At 35.9% G+C, this 20,934-nt stretch overlaps 1 protein-coding gene across 7 annotated transcripts in view; it reads right to left on the bottom strand.

Moving 5' to 3' along the window:
- Positions 1-6,279: 6,279 nt before the first annotated feature.
- RIMBP2 (RIMS binding protein 2) overlaps positions 6,280-20,934 on the bottom strand; it is a 494,357-nt gene continuing 479,702 nt past the window's right edge. For 2 of the 7 annotated variants that reach the window (XM_051972603.1, XM_051972607.1), the window contains exons 23-29: positions 20,366-20,550; positions 18,863-19,031; positions 17,766-17,831; positions 15,304-15,404; positions 13,265-13,336; positions 10,194-10,328; positions 6,280-7,891 (exon numbers count right to left, since the gene is read on the bottom strand). In XM_051972603.1, coding sequence (XP_051828563.1) covers positions 7,703-7,891; positions 10,194-10,328; positions 13,265-13,336; positions 15,304-15,404; positions 17,766-17,831; positions 18,863-19,031; positions 20,366-20,550 — 917 coding nt within the window. In that variant the 3' untranslated portion in view covers positions 6,280-7,702. Of the gene's footprint in view, positions 9,630-10,193; positions 10,329-13,264; positions 13,337-15,303; positions 15,405-17,765; positions 17,832-18,862; positions 19,032-20,365; positions 20,551-20,934 lie in introns of all 7 variants that reach the window. The other 5 variants (XM_051972605.1, XM_051972608.1, XM_051972606.1 and 2 more) reach the window with 3 other exon arrangements.

The following is a 20,934-nucleotide window of genomic DNA, read 5'->3' as shown; positions in this document are numbered from 1 at the left end:
CAGGAGATTTGGGTTTTCTTTATACTTATTGGTAAATACTATTTGAAGAGCTGCTGGCTCAAGTGAGAATTCTTTTGGGAAAATAAGAGAACTACAAAGAAGAACCATCCTCAAGTAAGGGAGGTAGCCATTATGGAGAATGGGACCCACAGAGTCTGGTAGACAGGGAAAATTAATTTTATTGTGATTTAATGATGATTCATATCTAAGATTGTGATGTAGATTCAAGATAGGAAATTATCTTAGCAATATTTTGCTGTTAAACAATGTAGTATTAACAGAGGATAGTCTAAATTTGTTTACTTAAATGTTTCATTTTGCATATTTTATTTAAAAGTACATGTGTTGTTTTCTATGAATTCAGAGGGTAAATTACTCAGTTTAGGACCTTGATGTGTCCTTAGTCTTTGTTGAACTTTGTTGAAGTTCATGTCTGAGGCCTATATTTCTTTTGTCATTTAACCTAAGGAATAGCTTTATAAACATTGTTGTTGTTTGTTTGGGGAAAAAATAGGGACAATCTAATTTTTTTCCAACAGAAGATAGAGAACCCATGGTTTTCTGGTTTGTTAATTTTTGCAAAAACAAAAATAATGCAACGTATCAGTCTAAAAATTAAAACACAGCACTGTATTCTCAGTATTATTGGGGATGGGTGGGCAGTTGATATTCTTGTTTTCCTTAATTTCCTTTTTTCTCGTCCCCTCCTCTATCTTTTTCTTTTGAACTGATTTGCTAGCTGCAAAAAAAGAGACTGATGAATACATCCACATAAAGTCACAGGACATAAGATTGAATAAATTGAAGAAAGGCTATGAACACATAACATTTTACATTTCTAAACCTGATAAAAGAAAAAGTGTTTTTTTCTGATTACTGCTCTTCCCATCTACTTCAAGCATAACAATGGGCCCACTAGAGTAATCAATACAAAGTAATTAAGTTGTATTAAAGAACTTTCTCATTGCAAAAAAAATTGAGAAAGTACATGAATATACCTGTCTTTAGCCAAAGATTGGTGAATTTTGCAGATTGGGTCATGAGTTTCCATGGATTATTTTTTTTTTATTTTAAAATTTCAATATTTTGATTCATTTTGACTTGTATGCTTAAATAATAACAAACTAATACTTTAAAGGAAGAGTGATCCTTAACTACTTTTTCTTAAGGAATTACTGTATACAAAAAGGCCCAAATTCTACTTTGCTAAAAATGTATGTTAAAGTCAGAATAGATAATGATGGCAACTAATTTGAGATTAAGATGTGATACTATAGTTAAATAAAGTTGTGCATGTTACTACTGTTTTGAATTTTGTCACCATGATAATAGTAGTCTATTTTCCAAACTGGTTCATGAAAAGTATTTAAAATTATAAGGTATGGGAGCAGCTAGGTGACACAGTAGGTAGAGCACCAGCCTTGGAGTCAGGAAGACTTGAATTCAAATCCAGCCTCAGACATTTGACACTAGCTGTTCCTGGGCAAATCATTTAACCCGGATCCCTCCCCCCCAAATAAACTAGGTTTATAATATTTATATATATTTATAATATATAAATATATTTATAAAGGTCAATTTCACTAAGCCTATTTGGCAGCATACAGTATCTTGATCACTTTTTTTATTTTGAAATTTCACCCCATCCTGCTTCACTTACCTAAAAAGAAATCAACATTTATGAGAATCATCATAGAGAAAATTTGTGTAAAAAGTGATAAATGGTGGGGTGGCCAAGAATAGACTTTTCTAGCTTCTTCCTCTACCCTTTTCCCAGGTAAGTTTTGTTCTTTCTGCAGAGGAAGCAAGAGTTTGGGGCCAGAGGCTGACTACTGTTTTCTCAGAGTAGGGGTCCCAGAATAGAATTATATCCATCTGGAGGGCATTCTTGAAATTTGATGGAATAAGCCAGAAATTTCCAATCCATCCAGATTTCCTCCACAAACAGAAAATCGCTACAAAGAATGTAAAGCAAAAAATAAAGGGGTAAAGCATTATATTCCTAAGATAATTTGAGAAGACCTCAAAAAAGACAGGGCCTTCAGATGCTGAGGTTTGACTAGAGTGTAGTGTAGAGTCTCTGAAATTGGCTTCATTGAATCAACAAACAGCTGCCTTAAGGGCAGCTCCATCACTATGTGGACAAGACTTCCCGCCTCAGGAACTTTTACCTCACAAATTTTCATCCAAGGAACAGCAGACAAGCTAAGTGGGGGAGGATTGAAGGGCACTCTCCTCTACTCCCCTCCCCAACATTGTTTCTGGAAGTCAGATTCATTGGGCTCAATGGCTGTGTCCAGGGAGGATTGAGCATAAGCCCTGTGGTACTGCAGGGAGAAAGGATCCCCAGTCATGCTGTCCCAAAAATGTCCTAATTGTGATTTAGAGGAGGAGAGGAGACCCTGGGACTGAAACAATAAGGAAAACCTAGGGCAACATTATCCACAAGTCAGGATTAAAATCTGATGATAATTATAAGCTGCTAAAAATAAATTAAAACAAAATAAAGTAAAATAAAAATAAAATGAATTGGCAAAGGAAAAAAAATCCAACCATAGATAGCTACTTTGTTGTAAAAGATTATTTGGATTCATATTCAGAGGAATATATTAAGATTTTAAAAAAAAACCACCCCTGCCCTGAAGAATAACTTTAAATGGTCACAAGTCCAAAAAGAGTTCTTGGAAAAACTTTAAAAGAATTTCAAAAATCAGAGAGACGGAGGAAAAACTAGGAAAAAATAAAAGCAATCCAAGAAAATTATTCAAATAAAGTTAACCGTTTGGGAAAAGAGGTTCAAAATCTTAGGAAGATGACTTCATGGAAATTAAAGTTCATCAAGAGGAATTGAATGACATTACAAGACACTGAGAAATATTCAAACTAGAAAAAATAGAAGAGACCAAAAATATCTCATTAGAAAAACAAGTCATTTGAAGAATAGATCAAGGAGAGACATGTAAGAATTGTGCACTACCTGAAAGTTATGATCAAAAAATAATCTGGATACAATATTGCAAGAAATTAAGGAAAATTGCCCTGAAATTTCTCTACAAAAGGATAAAATAGAAATGAAAAAAAATCTGCCATTCACTACCATAGCTAAATTTCAAAATTTTCAGATTACAGGGAAAATATTCTTAGCAACAAAAAAAATTCACAATTTATACTGTGGAATTATGTAAGAATTTCACAAACATAGTAGCTTTAGGGCAGCTAAATGGTGCAGTGGATAGAGCACCAGCCATGGAGTCAGGAGGACCTGAGTTCAAATGTAGCCTCAGATACTTAACACTTTGTAGTTATATGACCTGACCAAGTCATTAACCCTGGTTGCTTCTCAAAAAAACAAAAAAGCCAAAAACATAGTAGCTTTTGTTCTTAAAGAACATAGGTCTTAGAACATATTTCAAAGAGCAAAAAGGTGGGATTGTAGCCAAAAATAATTTACCCAGCAAAAAATGAGAAAAAAAATGAATAAGGGGAAAAAAAAAAGGAAATTTGAGGAACTGAAAGCCTTTCAGGGGGGTGTGTGTGTGTGTATCATTACTAAGATAGTTTGAAAGAAAGATTGGGGCCAAATTGCACATGATGGGATGATTCTAAAAAAAAAAAACAAACTTGGGTAGGAAATGATAAAAAGGAACAATTATAAAAATGGAATGTGAAAAAGAACTAATACAGTAGGCAGGTAGGGAGTGGAAGACTGATAATATTGGAATTTTACTGGTTTGAAGAGTAAACAATGTAAACAACTGAAAGAGCATAGAAGTCTTCTGAATATTCAAAGAAATGAGAAAACTGGGGAATAGGGTGGGTAGAAAATTTTAGGCAAAGGCATGGAAAGGCTTGCATGAAATAGTGAAGGATGAAACGAACAGAACCAAGAGAACACTATAGTAGTAGCAATATTGTTTTTAAGATCAACATTGAGTGACTAAGTCATGTTTGAAGGGAGTGAACTCTGAAACTGTATCCCCTTTAATGTGTTGTAAAAGAATCACTCTGAAACTGTGTCCCTTTTGATAGGTAAAAGAAGGGAGATTTGGGGTCTCAGACTCCAGAGAATCTGGAAGGGGGCATACTTTCCAGATAGGCCTTTTCTAAGATAAGTGGCAATTGGAGATCTTGGGCAAATCACCCCCCTTCCATTGATCTTTTGGGGGTAGCCAGATCACTTTCAGGAAATTCCAGACTCTAGAAAAAAGCCTTCAAAATGATTTCATTCAATTGGAAATCTTGGTCTGATAATCAACTCAAACTGCCTTCAGTGCCACCTCCCCCCCTACATTTGCTCATAAAATAAGTTTCTGTTTACCCAGTCTTTACAAATCTCCTCATTAAGAGATTTGTCCATTAAGAGAGTGCTTCTTAGTGAAAAATAAAACTTCTTTTTGCCATCAAATTTCGGGTTCATGAATTCTTTCGTGTTGGACCTACCCTGAGACCAGAGGGGATTCTCACATCAGTTCTCACACTTTAATTTTCTATCACTAGAACCGCATCATGTTGACTGCTATAAATATATAAATTTTTAAAAAAGTACATATGAAGAAAGATGCTATTTGCATCCAGAGAAATAACTGATAAACAGATGTATAAAATAATTTTATACACCCACACACCTTAGAGATGTTTTTACCTTGAGGTTCCCTCTCTTGATTGGCGAATGACCATTTCATGTGGGTCCTCAGCTCATGATTTATGCACTCTGGACTATTCTATTTTCTCAATACCTTACTTCATAAATATACACATACACACACACCTATTTGTGTCTAATGGTAGCCATCTTTGGAGGGGAGAAGGAAAGAAAAAAAAAAGAAATTTACATGATTACTTTGTTGTACATTTGGAGGGAATAGCAAGTTATACAGAGTAGATTTATAGTTTCATATGAAATCACCTTTTTATTGTACTATTTCAGAAAATTTTACTTTGTTCCATAAATTGAAAATAAATCTATCTATCTATCTGCTCTCTTAAATATAATTAATTTAGGGGATGTAATTTTTAGGTTCAAGCTAAATTCCTGATCACGGTTTCTTAATAGGAAAAGGAGACCTTAAGTTTTATGACCAAAGTTTGACTCCCTTCCCATTAAATACCATTTCCACCCAAAAAAAAACCCATTTATCCAAGTTTCTGGAAAAACAGAAATCTAAGATTTCAAAAGTTTTGGGCAAAAAATTGAAGATGATAGGAACATAGGTGATGTTTTAATCACTTGCCTAGTGAAGATAAAGTATTTTAAGTACAAATCCATTTATATGTAACTCACAGTAGAATGTAAATCCCTGGAAGACAGCAAATGTTTTTCCCCTTTGTATTTCTTAAGTGTCTTGCCTGGTTTGCTCAATACTTTCTGTATTTCATTTAATTAGAAGTAGATGATCATTTTCTGGGAGCCAAAATGACTTTCTTCTTTTTCTGAGTCAAGAATTCCTCCCCACCAGCTTCAAATCTGGGTTGAACCAAACAATCATCCCCTATGACCTAGCAGTGAGCCTACTCTTTATCCCCACTATATGAAGACCTTTGGGGAAAGCATTTCTCAGTAGAATGAATTGAATTGTGTGAGCAAAGACAAAAAATCTCTTCTTGGATCTTTTGAGAAATGAAATGTTTCTGTTCAATCTACAAAGACTTTAACTGATATCTAGTAGTAGGGGACCACATCACACCAAAATACAAAGAGATACCTGTTCAGGTTTTTAGTCACTATTGTCTTTATTCAGACCCTTAACCAGATCAGAGTGACTGGGATTTTGACTCCGTTGGGATGCCAAAATTAAATGACACTGGTAGCTTTTCAAAAACATAGAAACTGCCCTTCGTTGATTTCCTCCTGCTGCCTTCTCCATCATCCTCTGGGTAATTTTGTTTCTGTACCTCTTGTCTAAGGCAACAAAAATTGCCAATTATGCCTTCATTTATGTGTCTTTAACTGGGTCTTTTACAATGATCATGCATTGACTGGGTACATATTTCGCAAATACTTGCAGCATTAATATTTTTGTGTGTCATGGACCCCACTGGTAATCTGGTGAATCCTATGCTGTTTTTAAATATATAAATGGACAATATTTTTAAGTATATAAAATAATACATAGGATAACAAAGGAAACTGATTATATTTGAAACACAATTATACCAAGACTCTTTCTGTTGAAGGAAGAACATTCCATTTCCTTTGCTATGTGTTTTTATGTACATGTCTTCGTTATATGACATTAATGACCAAACCTCCAACAAGTCCAAAGAAATTTCTCAACAACATTCTATAAAATATCAAATATTTTATTTACATAAAATATCTTACATGAACTGTACACATGCACACACCCACACAATATTTAACCACAAGTTTAGGCCAGTAGTTGTCTTGAATTTCATACATCTAGCACACACAAATAATTGCTTTTTTTTTTTTTTACAATAATTTACAGTCGAGTTCTTTGAAGACACAATGGGGGGGAAGCTTTGATCATTTATAAACCTTTCATAAGTTACAAAAGAAAGGCAGTCTGAAAAGTATGTATAAACAGTAAAAACAATTTTCAAGGGGACAAGAGTTACAAAAGAGTCACTGCCAAATAGATTGGCCAGCAACTGGTAAGACCGCTTTTGTTCAGCAGATGCCAATACTGAAAAATGGGCATGGAAGCAGGTGGGGCTCAGAATTTTAGGATGCCTTCCTCGTGCCTTTTGTGCCTGGTGTAGCATTTTAGACACACATGCACACGTGACACCAAACTGATGAGCCCATTTCCGTGTATTTCACACTGACATTAATAAAATGAAAAATGATTGAACCAAAACTTGCACAAGCTACAGAAGAACACGGAAGGGGCAAAAAAGCTTGCTTTCCAGCAAGTTGGAGGACTCAGACATTACATGGAGGAGAATAGCCCAAAATGGATTTTACAAAGTGTTTTGATTTTATTTGTGAAAGACTGATAGGGCATGAGAAGTTTATTTTTAGGTTGTATCTGGAATTATTTTTCCCCCAATCAGTGAACTCGGGCTAATGTCTAAAATAGAATTAAAATGAATTTACTGTTCTTTTTTTCTTTTTTCTCCCAAATTGCAGACATAAAATGGAACCAGCAACAGGTTATTCAGTTTCAAACTCGTGTTTCAATGAGAATGAAGACATTTGAATGTAGAACACATACAAAGTATACACTGTATATTTACTAGACAGTACAAATCACTGTGCATTTTATAAGGCAGAACATCAAGGCTGAATAAACTAGGAATTTCAAGACCATAGTTAAGTGACATTTACGCATCATGAGGCAAGCATTTGGAACAGGAGAAACTTGAAAGTCATCCCTTTAAGGGCAGATAACAAATGCAGAAAGATGAGATATTGTAGGTGGGGAGTATAGCTGTTCATCCACCTGTTGTTTAATGATTCCCCCCTCCCCCACAAATCATACTTTGGAAAAATCAGAGCAGATTGGCAACAATGACTTGGAAAGAACAACAGGCCCACTTTACTCTTGCAGTCGGTTAAAGTGGACCATAGTGCAAAATTGCATTTTTCCCCCTACTGGTGTCAGAAAGGAAGGGGAAAAGAAAAAAAAAAAGAAGATGATGTTTTTCAAAAGTACTTGAGTGAGTCATGAAAGCCCTAGTTTGGGATGAAAGGAAATTACTTAGGCCAGTCGTTACAAGTCGTCCGGAAGTACATAGATCACTTCACTGCACCCAGTTTTCTCAGAAGTTTCTTCCCTTTGGAAAGCAGACCCTTTTTCTTTTTCGAGGCCCTTTCCCTGCCTCTCCCAGGACTACCAGAACCCATAGATGACGGAGGTGACCCAGAATGGAGATGGACTGTGGGGGATGGTGCTCTCCTTGACGTACCTGTATTCTCAGGAGGAACCTAGTAGGTATATTGTGACAGTTTATTGAATGTTTGAAAGCTAACAACATCAACTTAGTGGGGGTAACATCTTAAGGGACCATTTCCCACCAAAAGGGGGCAAAGAGGCTTACTTCTTCTATCAGTGGCTTAAGTTATACCAAAGGCAAATTTATATATAAGCATCACCTCCCAAAGTACAGCGGCCACCAAGCGTTAAGACACATGCTTTGGGGACCTAATGGTTCTGAACAATTGCCACATTTCATTTTGCCAAAATAATGGCAAAAGAAAAAAAGAGAAAATTTCGGCAAATCGTAATTTGAGCTTTTTGAATTAACATAGCAGTTAGCCCAGGATAAGTACAATGGGCTAAGTACCAGCAATTGAATCTTGGGAGCAAAAGTTTCCCAAAGAAATTCCTATTGTATTCAAAACAAAACAAAACAATAACAAAAAACCACTCTGATGATGTAAAATTCTGATGTCTGAATCATTTTGTACAATTTACTGTGCTATATGTATATATTGGAGAGAGATGGCACATTGGTTAAAAAGAAAAAAAAACTAAAATGAACCTTAATTGCAATCAAAGAAAGCTTAAAGGCCCTTATTATTTTGAAAGTGTGCTTTGTATATTTCAAAGTAAAGATGAATTTTTTTCAGTGCTTAGGACTTGAGAGAATTTCAGCATATTCTAGATATAACACAATCCTTGAACCCTATTGGTTGAATTCTTTTATTCTGATCGTACAATGCAGTTACTGTTTGCCTAAAGAAGGCCACACAATTAGATACATGTTTTAATGTATATGATAGAATTCACTTTCCCCACAATCCTTATTATTTTAGGTCAGATCTTATTTTTAATACAACATGTTCCTTGTTCTATAGAAAAAGAAAATTAGCTAAGGGTCTTCAAGCTTCCTTGGATTTAAAATCAAGGCCTAATTCTAATGGAAAACAATTTAGTAAAGCATCCCAAGTACACCTGAAGATACCATGTCTTTAGCCTAATGCATTCATCCACTGAGCTGCATGACCCATGACAGTTAACATTGCATTGGTAAACCAAACACTATTCAGTGTCTCCCAGAGTTTGGCTCATTTTGCGTCTTTGTTTTTAAAATATCTGTGATGGGTTATATATCATTACATTTTTAAATACAGAAGTCGAACTGCCTAAGAAAACATTTCTAGGTAGTTCAAGCCAGGATTTGAGGTTGCTAATGGTATGAGACAACTCCAGGCCAACTTGATTAAACTATTCATGTGAATTTTAATCTTCCATATGAATTTTTCTGGAGGGGTGGATAAAAGTCTTTCAAGTAATGGAGCATGTCTTTTTTTTCAGGGATTGGCTAACAATGCAATCTGCAGCTTTTGCTTTTTGGAATCCTTAGACATTGGAACACTTCTCTACATAAACAGAAATACTTTCTTCATTAAGAAATATGTTCCAAATGTTGACCTTTTCATGAATTTGTTGTAATATGGTAGTGAGGAATGGATACGAGAGAATTTATTTTATGACAAATTCAGTTAAGCTTCATAACTGAGAAAAAGCAACATCCTCAGATTTTGGGGCCAATGATTTTTTGAGACATATTTCTTTTTTTGAATCCCACAGTTAAGTCTTAAGACTACTGCATTAGTTATTGCAAGGTAGCTTAAATTGGTATCTTTATTGGTATCTTCAGTTGCTCACTTACGTGAAGGCTACATTGCCTTATTAAGGTGTGAAATGAACACTCTTCTTCTGTTTCCAAGCAGATGAGCAAAAAATAAAAATATATATAAAATATATAATATAGAAAAACTTGAAGTGATGAAACAAAATAAAGATGAAACACTCAACACGAATGTAATCTCAGATTAAAAAAATGTATTGGAAATAGTACACTAATGTTAATGTTAGAGAGGAATTGATAAACCTTAATGGAAGACAAGCAAATAGCAACCACTGCTCACCAAATCAATTTAGGTTTTCTCTATAAAGAACTATTATCCTTTTTATTTTATTACACTTTCTCTTTTATGGAATATGTAAGATATGGGAAGCTTCTTATGAATAAAAATTGACCAAATTAGAATTAAAATGGAACTGCTTGGTAGAGCAAATAAAATATAACTTAAAGTTTTAGATTCAGTAAGAAACCAACACTGAGCAACTAGCAGAACACATTGCAATGTTTCAGGTGGTACATTTCCCCCACCCCATTCCCAAATCCCAAGTAAAAAATGTCCATGTGTAAAAAAGCATGAGACAACATATTATGAAAGACTGGAACATATATTAAAAATATGTAATACAATTGCTTACCCTTTTAGCCTTGGTACGCATTGGGGCATCTTGAGAATAACGAGATGGTGTATCCGAAAGGTAGACTTCTACGTCATCAGGCACTTCTTCCAGAAAGTTTGAAGGAACCAGACCCTTTTGTCCATTAAGCTCTCCCTATGACATAGGAAAAAGTGTAAATGTGAAGAGAGAAAAATCATTAATCGTTCAATTGTCTTCTAAGATTAAATTTTTAAATTTACTTTTAATTCTTAAAATCTTCTCCATTCAAGTGGCAATATTATTTTAATAGTATTTGTTATGATTTGCTCAAGCCCTGTGATTTTGTCAGTGTAGAGAAATATTGGTTAAAAAAAACCACCTACAAGAGCAGACTTTCACCTTATACTTAAGAAAATCCAGAACTTTTTTATTTTCTTTTTTGTTAGTTTTTTGTTTTCTTCAACTCATACTCAAAAAGTACCTGGTTGTACTGAGGGATTAAATAAGATAGTATTGGTCACTCAATCATGAATCAGAGATGAGACTTAAACCCAGTTTTTCCTGAATCTGAGACCACCTCTTCATATGCTATACTATACTAACTCATCATAGTTATATATGTTCAGTTTTTCAATCACATCAATTCTTCATGACATGATTTGGGATTTTCATGGCAAAGATACTGGAGTGGTTTTCCATTTCCTTCTCCAGCTCATTTTACAAATGAAGAAACTGAGACAAAAAGGATCAAGTGAACTCGTCCAGGGTTACACCAAAAGTGTCTGAGCCCAGATTTGATCTCAGGAAGATGAATCTTTTGTTCAACTTTTAAAAATGAGCAAAAATGTTTTTCATCACTGCACCACTATGGTTATATTTACATTTTTTTTAAAGCTATTGAATGTTTGACTATTTTTAAATATCAGGTTAATTAAACAATAGTCTTCAATAACTTGGAGCCAATATTTTAGACTTGAAAATATGAATTAATTAGTGGATATAAAGTCATTGGAAGTTTCTGATCAACTGACCCCACCAAAGATGAAAAAGGCTAATTCCAGAAACATTTCAGTGTCCTGCTACCTATGTGCTACTTAATAAGGACAACTTAATGAAAAAATCACCTCTCTGGTCCTTAGTTCCCTTAGCTGAAGAAAGATAAGGATGAGGGACTATATGATATCTGATGCTCCTTTTTGTGAATGCCAGGACTTCTCTGACATGTAGATAAATTCATTTTGACAGCTTTTATGCATTAGAAGTTGAACCAAATCGCATATGCATGTGAAAAGTAAGAATAATGAGTTTTATATGATGTATATAAATGTTTTTAAGAAATAATATGAGTTTAAGAACCTTATAAACTACTTGATTCCTTTAAGGATTCAAGAGTTTTATTTTGTTGGCAAAGAGGCAAGCTGTATTGACACTTGTCAAAATCTCCGTGTTCCAGATGAGACAGTTATGGGAGATACCCAGATCACAGATATATCCATTCCCTAGTAGCCAATTCTCAGGTCAGGAGCATCTCCAAATTTATCCAGGCTACTTCTGAGATGACAGACTATCCTGCGGCCTGTACTAGAAATCTTTACCGCTTGATAGATTTGATGGATCTTCAATGACAACAGCTGTCAAAAGTCAATGTTGCTTCCATAATGGGATTGGAGTGGACTTTAATGGAGGATTCTATCCATTCCAACAAAAAGACTTTTCCCTGACCACTTGTGTGGAACATAGTCAGAACATAGGCTATATGGGATCACAGACTGCCCCCGCTTCTTTATTTGTATTTCCAGCCCCAAACAGTGTTTGGTGCACAGCAAGTCTTTGAGGTGAGCTGCTAGGTAGTGAGCCTGGAGCCAGGAGTATCTAAGTTCAAATTCTGCCTCAATCACTTACTGCCTGTGTGACCCTGGACAAGAGGTAAATCCTGTCTGCCTTCCGTCTCCTTAGTAGTAAAATGGAGACAAAAATAGCACCTATCTCCCAAGGCTACTGTTAGGATAAAATGAAAGTTTTTGTAAAACACTATGTATTGTTGTTGTTTTTGAGTTGTTTCAGTCATGGGTTTTCTTGGTAAAGATAGCTGAAACAGCCATTTCCTTCTCCAGATAATTTTTAGAGAGGAAACTGAGACAGACAAGGGGAAGTAATCCATTGAGTAAGTGTCTGAATTCAGATCCTCCAAGACTGACGACCTATCTACTATACCACCTTGTTGCTCAAAAGGCACTATACTGGCTACATTATTATTAGTGATAATTACATATAAATATGTATATATAATTATATATAAATTGATTCAGTCATATTCTCAAACATATATGTTGATTTGTAAGTCAAGGATTCATGATTTTTGCAATTGCTCTTACAACACGTTTCATGGTTCTTCTATAGCTTAGCATAAAAACTTTGAAAATTACTATGGGTAAAAAAAAATGAAACCTTTTGACCCTACTTAGCCCAGCCAGGGATGGGCTTCTCCTACCTTGGCTCATGTCTGTAATGTTATACAGAATCTGTCTCTGAGCCTATCCATGAATCTGTTCTAACCAGGTGGTAACTGCTAGAGCTTCTGCCCTATTGACATAATTTTGGAACACAAATTAATTCCTTTTAATTTATTCTTGGAAAGAACTTTATTTCATTCATGGGCAACCAAAGCTTTTGTTGACAAAGAAGGTTGGGAAGGGATATATGTTTATTGATACCATGGACCAGCATATTTATATTCCACCCTGTCACAATATCCCGGCCCACTTTGGGTTCTTCCCAAGCCTGAAAAGAGAAATTATGTGTATGGACAAAGATCTAATGATATTTTTTATTTGGTTTGTTCTCTCATACCGTGGCATGCCAGGATGAGGCTTTGGGAAGAAAAGCATCTTAGAAAGTTGTATAGAGTGGAGTTTGAATGACTTGTTTCAGGGTCACACAGACAGAATGTGTCAGAAACCCAGGTCTTCCTGGATCAGAGATCGACTCTGTATACTACACCCTCTACCCCTCACAGGTGAGCGTTTTACACACACACACACACACACACACACACACACACACACACAGACACACAGAGAATATCCTCTTTTGGTATATCTAAAACTTACATAGTAAAATCCATCTTCATCAATTTCACCAAATACAGTAATAATGTCTCCTGTACAAAATGTCAGTTCTGCCTATAAAGATAGGAAGGGAAAATAGCATTAGATTGAAATGAGGCAATACTCTTGAAAATAAATTTGACATTACTGTTTTCCTCTGTGTGGTTATCTGAGGCACTTTGGGGTTAAGTGACTTGCCCAGGGTCACACAGCTAGGAAGTGTTAAGTGTCTAAGAACAAGGAAGGGAGGAAGGGAGGGAGAGGGAGAGGGAGAGGGAGAGGGAGAGAGAGAAGAAGAAGGAGAGGGAGAGGGAGAGGGAGAGGGAGAGGGAGAGGGAGAGGGAGAGGGAGAGGGAGAGGGAGAGGGAGAGGGAGGGAGGGAGGGAGGGAGGAAGGAAGGAAGGAGGAAGGAAGGAAGGAAGGAAGGAAGGAAGGAAGAAGAAGAAGAAGAAGAAGAAGAAGAAGAAGAAGAAGAAGGAAGGAAGGAAGGAAGGAAGGAAGGAAGGAAGGAAGGAAGGAAGGAAGGAAGGAAGGAAAGAGGGAGGAAGGGAGGAAGAAATGGAGGAAGGAAGGGAGGAAGGAAGGAAGAAGGAAGGAAGGTCACCAGAGATTGCTCCATTCTTTTTTTTTTTTAATAAAGTTGATGCTTTACAAATTCCTGCTAAGACTTAGAGGAGTTTATATGTCTTGACCAAGGTACTTGCAGAGATGTGAAGTAGAAAGTGCACAAGGCTTAGAATGAGAGAATCTTGGTTTAACTACTCTGTGTGACTTGGAGAAGTCCCTTAAAAATATGTGAGCCTCAGTTTCCACCTCTGTACAATAAGGGTTTGAACCAGATACTTTCTTAAGAGCATCAGATACATAATTTTCACACAAAACCATATCAAAAAAATTGGAAAGATATCAATTGTTCATGGACAGGCAGAACCAATATAATAAACATAACAATTCTACATAAATTAATTTATTGATTCACTACTATACCAAAAATTATTTTATAGAGTAAGAACAATCCACCTCAGGATCTGTGGTTTATAAATTCTGTTGGGAAACTAATTTTCTGGGTCTCAGTTTTCTCATTCATGAAATGGGGATGACAACAGGAACGAGCTCTAGGAAATACCGTAGTGATCATCTCATTTAGCCCCTTATTTGGTGGAGGTGGAAGCTAAGACTCAGAGAGAATAAATTAAGGGAGCTGCCCAACCTTATATAGGGAGACTTTAGTGATCTGAACCCAGGACCTACATCAAACTACAATTCCTGCCTTTTAATATTTGACAGTATTAAAATCTGAATTGTTTTTTCCTCAGGAAAATCACTTTGTAAACCTTCAAGTGAGAAAGTTGTAATATGACCAGGATTTGCAGTTTTTACACCTTTACACATTTCACTTGCTTTGGTATGATATTCTGCAGAAATGCTTTGTTTTTTTCCTCTTTTTAATTTCTCCTTTTTTAGACCTGTTGCTTTCCTTAGAAAACAGTGGCTCAGGAGTGATAAAGACTGAGCATTATCTCTCTCACCTAAAACTGCTGGCAGCTAACTGCTGACCTCAATCTTTGAAACCAGTGCCTGAGGGTTTGGTGGTACCATTTGTGTCCACCGGAAATTAGTAAGGGGGCAGGTGGCTGAAGAGACTGATCGTAACCTTTACTTCCCTTTGGCTATTTTCTAGCAGGGCTGGGGACTATTCCTCTGGGAGAGAAGCAAGAAAGGTGAAAGTGGATGGAGTGGTGGTGGTGGGGTATTGACATCCAAACAAATGGACACACCATGCACTTTTAAGTTTAATTTGCATTACTAACATTTCCTCCCTCACTTTTTAAAGTTTAGACAATCAATAAAATAATATATGAAGCCCTGCTTTGTGGCATTGTGATTTCCAAGGTATAAATTCTCATGCTGAAAATTTAACCACTGACTCTCTTGATAAGGCAATAACTATCTCCAGCACCTTGCTGGAAGGGACCCTCTTTAGACAAGGCTGCAAGAAATGGATTTTGCAGAAATGAACCAAAACAATGTTGAGTCAATACCTCTACATCAACATTAGGAGAGCTTTCTCTTGGGTCATAGTCATAAAGAGCCACCATTCTTCTTGTAGACATAGGGTGTCTGCCACTCCGTCTGTTCCTCTCTGTTCCGGGGGGTGGAGGGGAGGGAGAGAAAAAAGCTATCATCAAGTTATTCTTTTAAAAAATACACAGTGTTTGCCCTCTCTAATGCAGCAGCCATGTTACAGATCTGGCAAGCTAGACAGAGACCTACTCTATCCAAGAAAATGAACCAAGATCCATCCAAGACACAGAGCCTTCTAACAGAATGAATTGTTTATTTCTTTACATCAGTTGCCTTGGATTTCATTTGTCCTGTTTTTTCTTTTTCCTTAAAAAGGTCATTATTAATCATTCAATTGTTTCCTTTCCTCCAATTCATTGGTTAAATTACTTAAAATTCAGGGAGGAGGAGAGCAAACTCCTGAAGAAAGCAGGGGACTGCTACTATCCAGCAAGGGTTTGGTTCTACCAATATTGGAGTCATTAAAAATAAAAACTTTTCCCATAAATAACTACATGCCCCAGATGTTATCTGATATAATTAGTCAAGTCTTTCTCCTTCCCTTTCCCTAGAAAAGTGTAAGTTCCTTGGAAGCAAGTACAATTCTGTTTTTGTCTCTAAATAACCAGCAATTAGTACAAAGCCTGACACAGAGTGAGCACTTTAATTGAATTAAAATGAATCCTCTAGCTATATTAGGAAATATGAGAAGAGAGTTCCTTTGCTCGTACCATAAATGCAGACCTCAAATAATACAGATCATATAAAAATATTTTATATGTGGAGGAAGGAATACATGATCCCCTGGAAATGATTGACCTACTGCACATGTTCTTAAGCTGGATTACAGGGATAGATTTTAAAGGTCCACGAATATGAATGGCAAAAATCTTCATTTTAATTTATTTCAGTTCTGTAATCTTGTGAATTTTATTTTATTTGTTTAAAAACATTGTTCTGAGAAGGGATCCATAAGCTTTACAAGGCCCCCTAAGGAGTCTGTGATAGAAAAATGGTTGAGAATCTCTTGTCTAAAAGATCTATGTATGTAACTATCTATCTCTCTCTCATTATCTATCTATCTACTTATCCATCTATCATGTTATCTATCTAGAACCTGTTTATTCCTTGGGATAGTGTTTGTGTGTGACTTTGTTCCACCTATACAGATAGATCCCAGCCTTTCAATTCCTTGATAAATGGTCTTTGTGACTTATTACGACTGAAACATTTTTCTCCATCCAGCCAACTTAAATGATAGAATCCAATGCGAAGTTTACACTAAGAATCATCCTGTAACATTTCAGTGGCTAAATTAGCTCTATGAATGGCATCTTCTCTTAGAAGAAAGTTGGATATTTCTTCCATCCTTCTAAATAGAATCAGGGCCATCTCTCTCCCAATATGATTTTTAAACTTCTACAAATTGTGATTATTTTTCCCAGTAGTATCAAACAAATGAAAATGGGTCCAAGGCAAATGGTTTAAAAAACAATGAGAGTTGGTAATGTTGCTTTCTTGACTGACCACATTTAGCTTTCCAAAGAGTTGCAATTTATGTTTCTTTTAAAATTAGGAGAGCAAAGCAAACCCAAAAGCTTACAGGTTTGTTTGGTTGTTTTTCCCCCAGAAGTTTGATGTGATATGAAAAAGAAGAGACATGATTACAAGAAAATTTGAGAAATGCTTCATTTTAAGACAATGAGAGAGACATGAATGTTTTTGAAGTGTGGATGAGGTGATACAGGAGAAACATGCTGGTTAGTTTTACTTACAACAAACACTGTGGGCTGGCCAGATGAAGGACATTGTTTCTTGCCACTTAAGACCCTGAACTTGGGAACAATCTGAGGACTAAAGCTCCAGCTGATAGCTAGGGATCAGCAGTGGAAGGAGGGTGTCTGAGAGAGGGAGGTATAGTGGGAGAGATTTTACTCTGGGCAAAAGAAGGAAGTATGTGTGTATATATCTATATAGTCTTTTTCCACTGACCTGGCAACTAATTTGGGGAAGCTGAATCTCCTAAGGGAAAGTTGGGCAGATCTAACATTTATGATGGTGCTGAAAGATGAAAAGAAAAGTGCAAGAAGAATCAAAACAGAGGAAGAGGGGGAAGAGAGAATAAAATGAACATATGTACAGATCAGGGGAAAGTTCCAAACAAATGGTGGAAGGAAAGATTAGGACTATCCCCCTCTTCTTGGATATTCTACCTTGGAAAAGTTGAAAACAACCACCCATAGACCAGTTCTTAAGGAGTTAGTGAGGCAAGTAGATACCTAAACTTGGATGTTAAGGGTCCCTCTAACTAAAAACAAAAAAGAACAAGAACAAGAGAGAAAAAGAAGAAAAATAAAAAGTATAAAAAGTCAATCTGGACAGCTCAAAACATTTCACCTAGTTGATCACATAAATCAAGTTACTGTTTCTTAGCACAGACCTCTTTTAGACTTTCGGGATCTGCGGTGTACAGAGAGAGCGCTCTCTTTGAAACGATCACAGGTGACTTCAGGAAAGGGATGCATATAAATAAAAAAGAGGAGAAGATATGAAGCTGTTCAAAGACCTCCATTCTCAGGGACTTAATGTGAAGGTAAGGGGAGTGAAAAGAATTATGTAAAATATATTCACATTTAAACTTTGGATACTGGGTGTGGGTTTCAATTTGAAATAATATGGCTATTGAGAAACAATCCTAAAAAGGGTAGGATATCTCTTGGAATAGTATTTATTCTTTGGACTTGTGAATTTAGGGAGGAGGGAATTCTGAATTAAAATGCTGAACCTCATTTTTAAAAGATTAAAATATTAGATCTAAAAAAATGCAAAACTGGCCTTTATCTTCATTTCTGAAGCTGTTTTGGAAGGAGAGACATTTTTCGGTGTATGAGGGTGTGTAGATTTTTCCTATTGCTTAAAAAAGTGAATAAGGGATGTAAAATAATTCTGTTGGAAACTTGCTGACAATGGTTTCAACCAATGCTTAACGATTGGTTTAAGATCATTGGTTTGAGGTGATTAAGTTAAGATAAATGAGTGAATGTCAAAATACATACTGCAAATAAAATGTTAGTTTTATGTAAAAAAGGAACCAAAAAATCCCTACAGCCCCCAAAACAAAAACTAACCCTTTAAACCTTTTGAATAAGTAGTGATAACTTGAAGGATGAAATAACCCTTTGCCATCACCCTTTCCCATTTATTATAGATAAGATATTTAAAAGTAAAATGTACATACACACACAATAAATAAGTAGCATTGAGTTCTATCAAACAGAGTGTTCTTCTGTGGTCAGGATTCTTTTTGTCCTTAAAATATCCAGTTAGAACACCAAAGTTTTTCCCTGTCAAGTTGATCTTGCCCAAAGAGCTTTGATGTTCCCATTTTCCAAAGAATTTGCAACAATTAAAGGATACAGAACAGGGCCTCCATTGCGCTGGCCATTGGCCTGGGATTCAGCTATAAAATTGGAAGAGCAAAAGCTGAAACAGCCCAGACAACAGCCTTCAATCCCTGTGTTGTGGATTGTCCCTTACCTATTTTTTCCACGGGGGTATTCAGGGGGAGAAAGCCTTGCTTAAGGAGCTGGTCCATCATTTCTTCATCATCAGCTTGGATTTCTGAGACCATGTTACAAGGTATAAGGCCGAGTCGGGCACAGGTTTCACCACGGTAGAAGCCATCAGCATCTTTGTCTCCATAAACCTGAATAGGGTTCAAGAGTTATGGTGTTAACCATGGACACTCTCGAGAGCAGGCATTAAAAAAAAATTTATCTTTGTATCCCTAGCACCTCACATAGTATTTTATTCTTAGGTAGAGATAATGGACATTGATGAAATCACTAATATTTTAAGTTGTTAAAATATATAAATAGTGAGACAGATCTCTTCTGTAGGTATTGTTCTCCTAGTAAATTGTCTCCCTCTCCTTGAAAACAAGGATGGCATTACTTTTGTAATTTTAATCTCGGTGTTTAGAACAGTGTTTTTTATAGTAAATATTTAATAAAATCTCATTTCATTAATTTTTTTGTTATTGAGGCAATTGGGGTTAAGTCTCTTACCCAGGGTCACATAGCCAGGAAGGGTTAAGTGTAGGAGATCAGATTTGAACTCAGGTCCTTCTGACTTCAGGGCTGGTACTCTACCTTAATTGTGGAGATTGGACCTTTTATTTCACTGATATTGGGAAATCCCATGGGACAAAATTCCTTCTGCCAAGGCAAGATTCATCACCTTCTCTGCAATTTATGGTTTTAGATTACTGAGAGCTCAATGATTTGTCCAGGGTAATATAGCCACTATTTGTCAAAGGCTGGATTTGATGTTAGGTCTTCCTGATTCTGAGGTTGACTCTTTATCCATTTCCCCATAGCTACTTCTTGCTTTGCACATAGCAAGCATTTAATATTAAATGGCTTGGATTGCAAGTTCTTCATGGGAGAAGTTTTTCTTGTGAACTTTAAAAAATATATTTTGGTAATTGTATTTCTGATCTTCCTTATAATCCTACATATTTTAATACAATTAAAAATAATTCTTTGAAAGGATCCAGAGCCTTTCCCAGATAACCAAAGGGGGCTATAGTATAAAAAAAGACTAAGAACCCTGAAGCTAGCAGGTCCTGTTAAGCTGAATAAATTATGAATATGTCTTGGAAACAAATTACTTCTGTTCCCCAAGAAGAAGTATGAAGATAAATAGCAGATTATCATTGAGTGGTTAATTCTTTCACCATGGAAATTCTCAAAATGAATTTTGAAAAACACAAATAATGGCAATCTTTAAATTTTATGCAAACTCATAATGCTTTGCTAAAAACATTGTGAATCATTCATTTAATCTATCAAATGTATCTGAAATTGGGAGCTGATTAATCATTAGGTTCAGTTAATGTTACAGTTATCAAAGAAAGGTTCTTTTGAAAAACTAGATTGATGACTTTTCCCATGGAGGAAAAAGGAAAGTTTCAGTAGGCATAGAAAGAATGGGACAGAGAAAAGGGAGTGGTGGTGATGGTATTCCATCTTCTTGTACCTTAATAATCTGTCCTTCTTTAAATGGTAACTCTTCTTCTGCCCCATCAGGATTGGGAGACATTGTATGTGGATCATAGTCAAAGAGAGCGACAAATATTCGAACCGAAAGGTCCTCAGCACCGGGATCTGTTTCAGACTCCTCATACAGGTCTGGAGACAGGCGATCCCGGCTGCAGTACCCATCTAGAAGTATAATGTAAAGAAACATAGAACTTGGTGGTTCTTATCAATTCCTTTCTTTGGCTGAATTGAGAAATTCATCTCTCTTTTGATAGGAAATACTATTTCAAATCAAATTCCAGCTAGAAACCTTGTTGGATATTCTCTCGTTTGCCTTTTTTACATATAAAAATTAACTTAGTTAAGAATATTTTAAAAAAAAAACACCTTGAATGAGAAGACATTCTTTGGGGTAAGCAGAAAAGTAAAATGTAAAATTATCAACATTCTTCTGTCTAGTGTTAGCTGATATGCCATAGGAGGAAGAGGCAGTTGTTTATCTCTTTAGGTGGAACTTTTGGATCAGAAACCCTGGCTAGAAGAAATTCAATTTCCAAGCTGAAGATC

Source organism: Antechinus flavipes, chromosome 1, assembly GCF_016432865.1.
Source record: "Antechinus flavipes isolate AdamAnt ecotype Samford, QLD, Australia chromosome 1, AdamAnt_v2, whole genome shotgun sequence".
NCBI classification, from domain to species: Eukaryota; Metazoa; Chordata; class Mammalia; order Dasyuromorphia; family Dasyuridae; genus Antechinus; species Antechinus flavipes.
The sequence above is the reverse complement of the archived record's forward strand: the minus strand, read 5'-3'. Positions and strand labels throughout refer to the sequence as shown.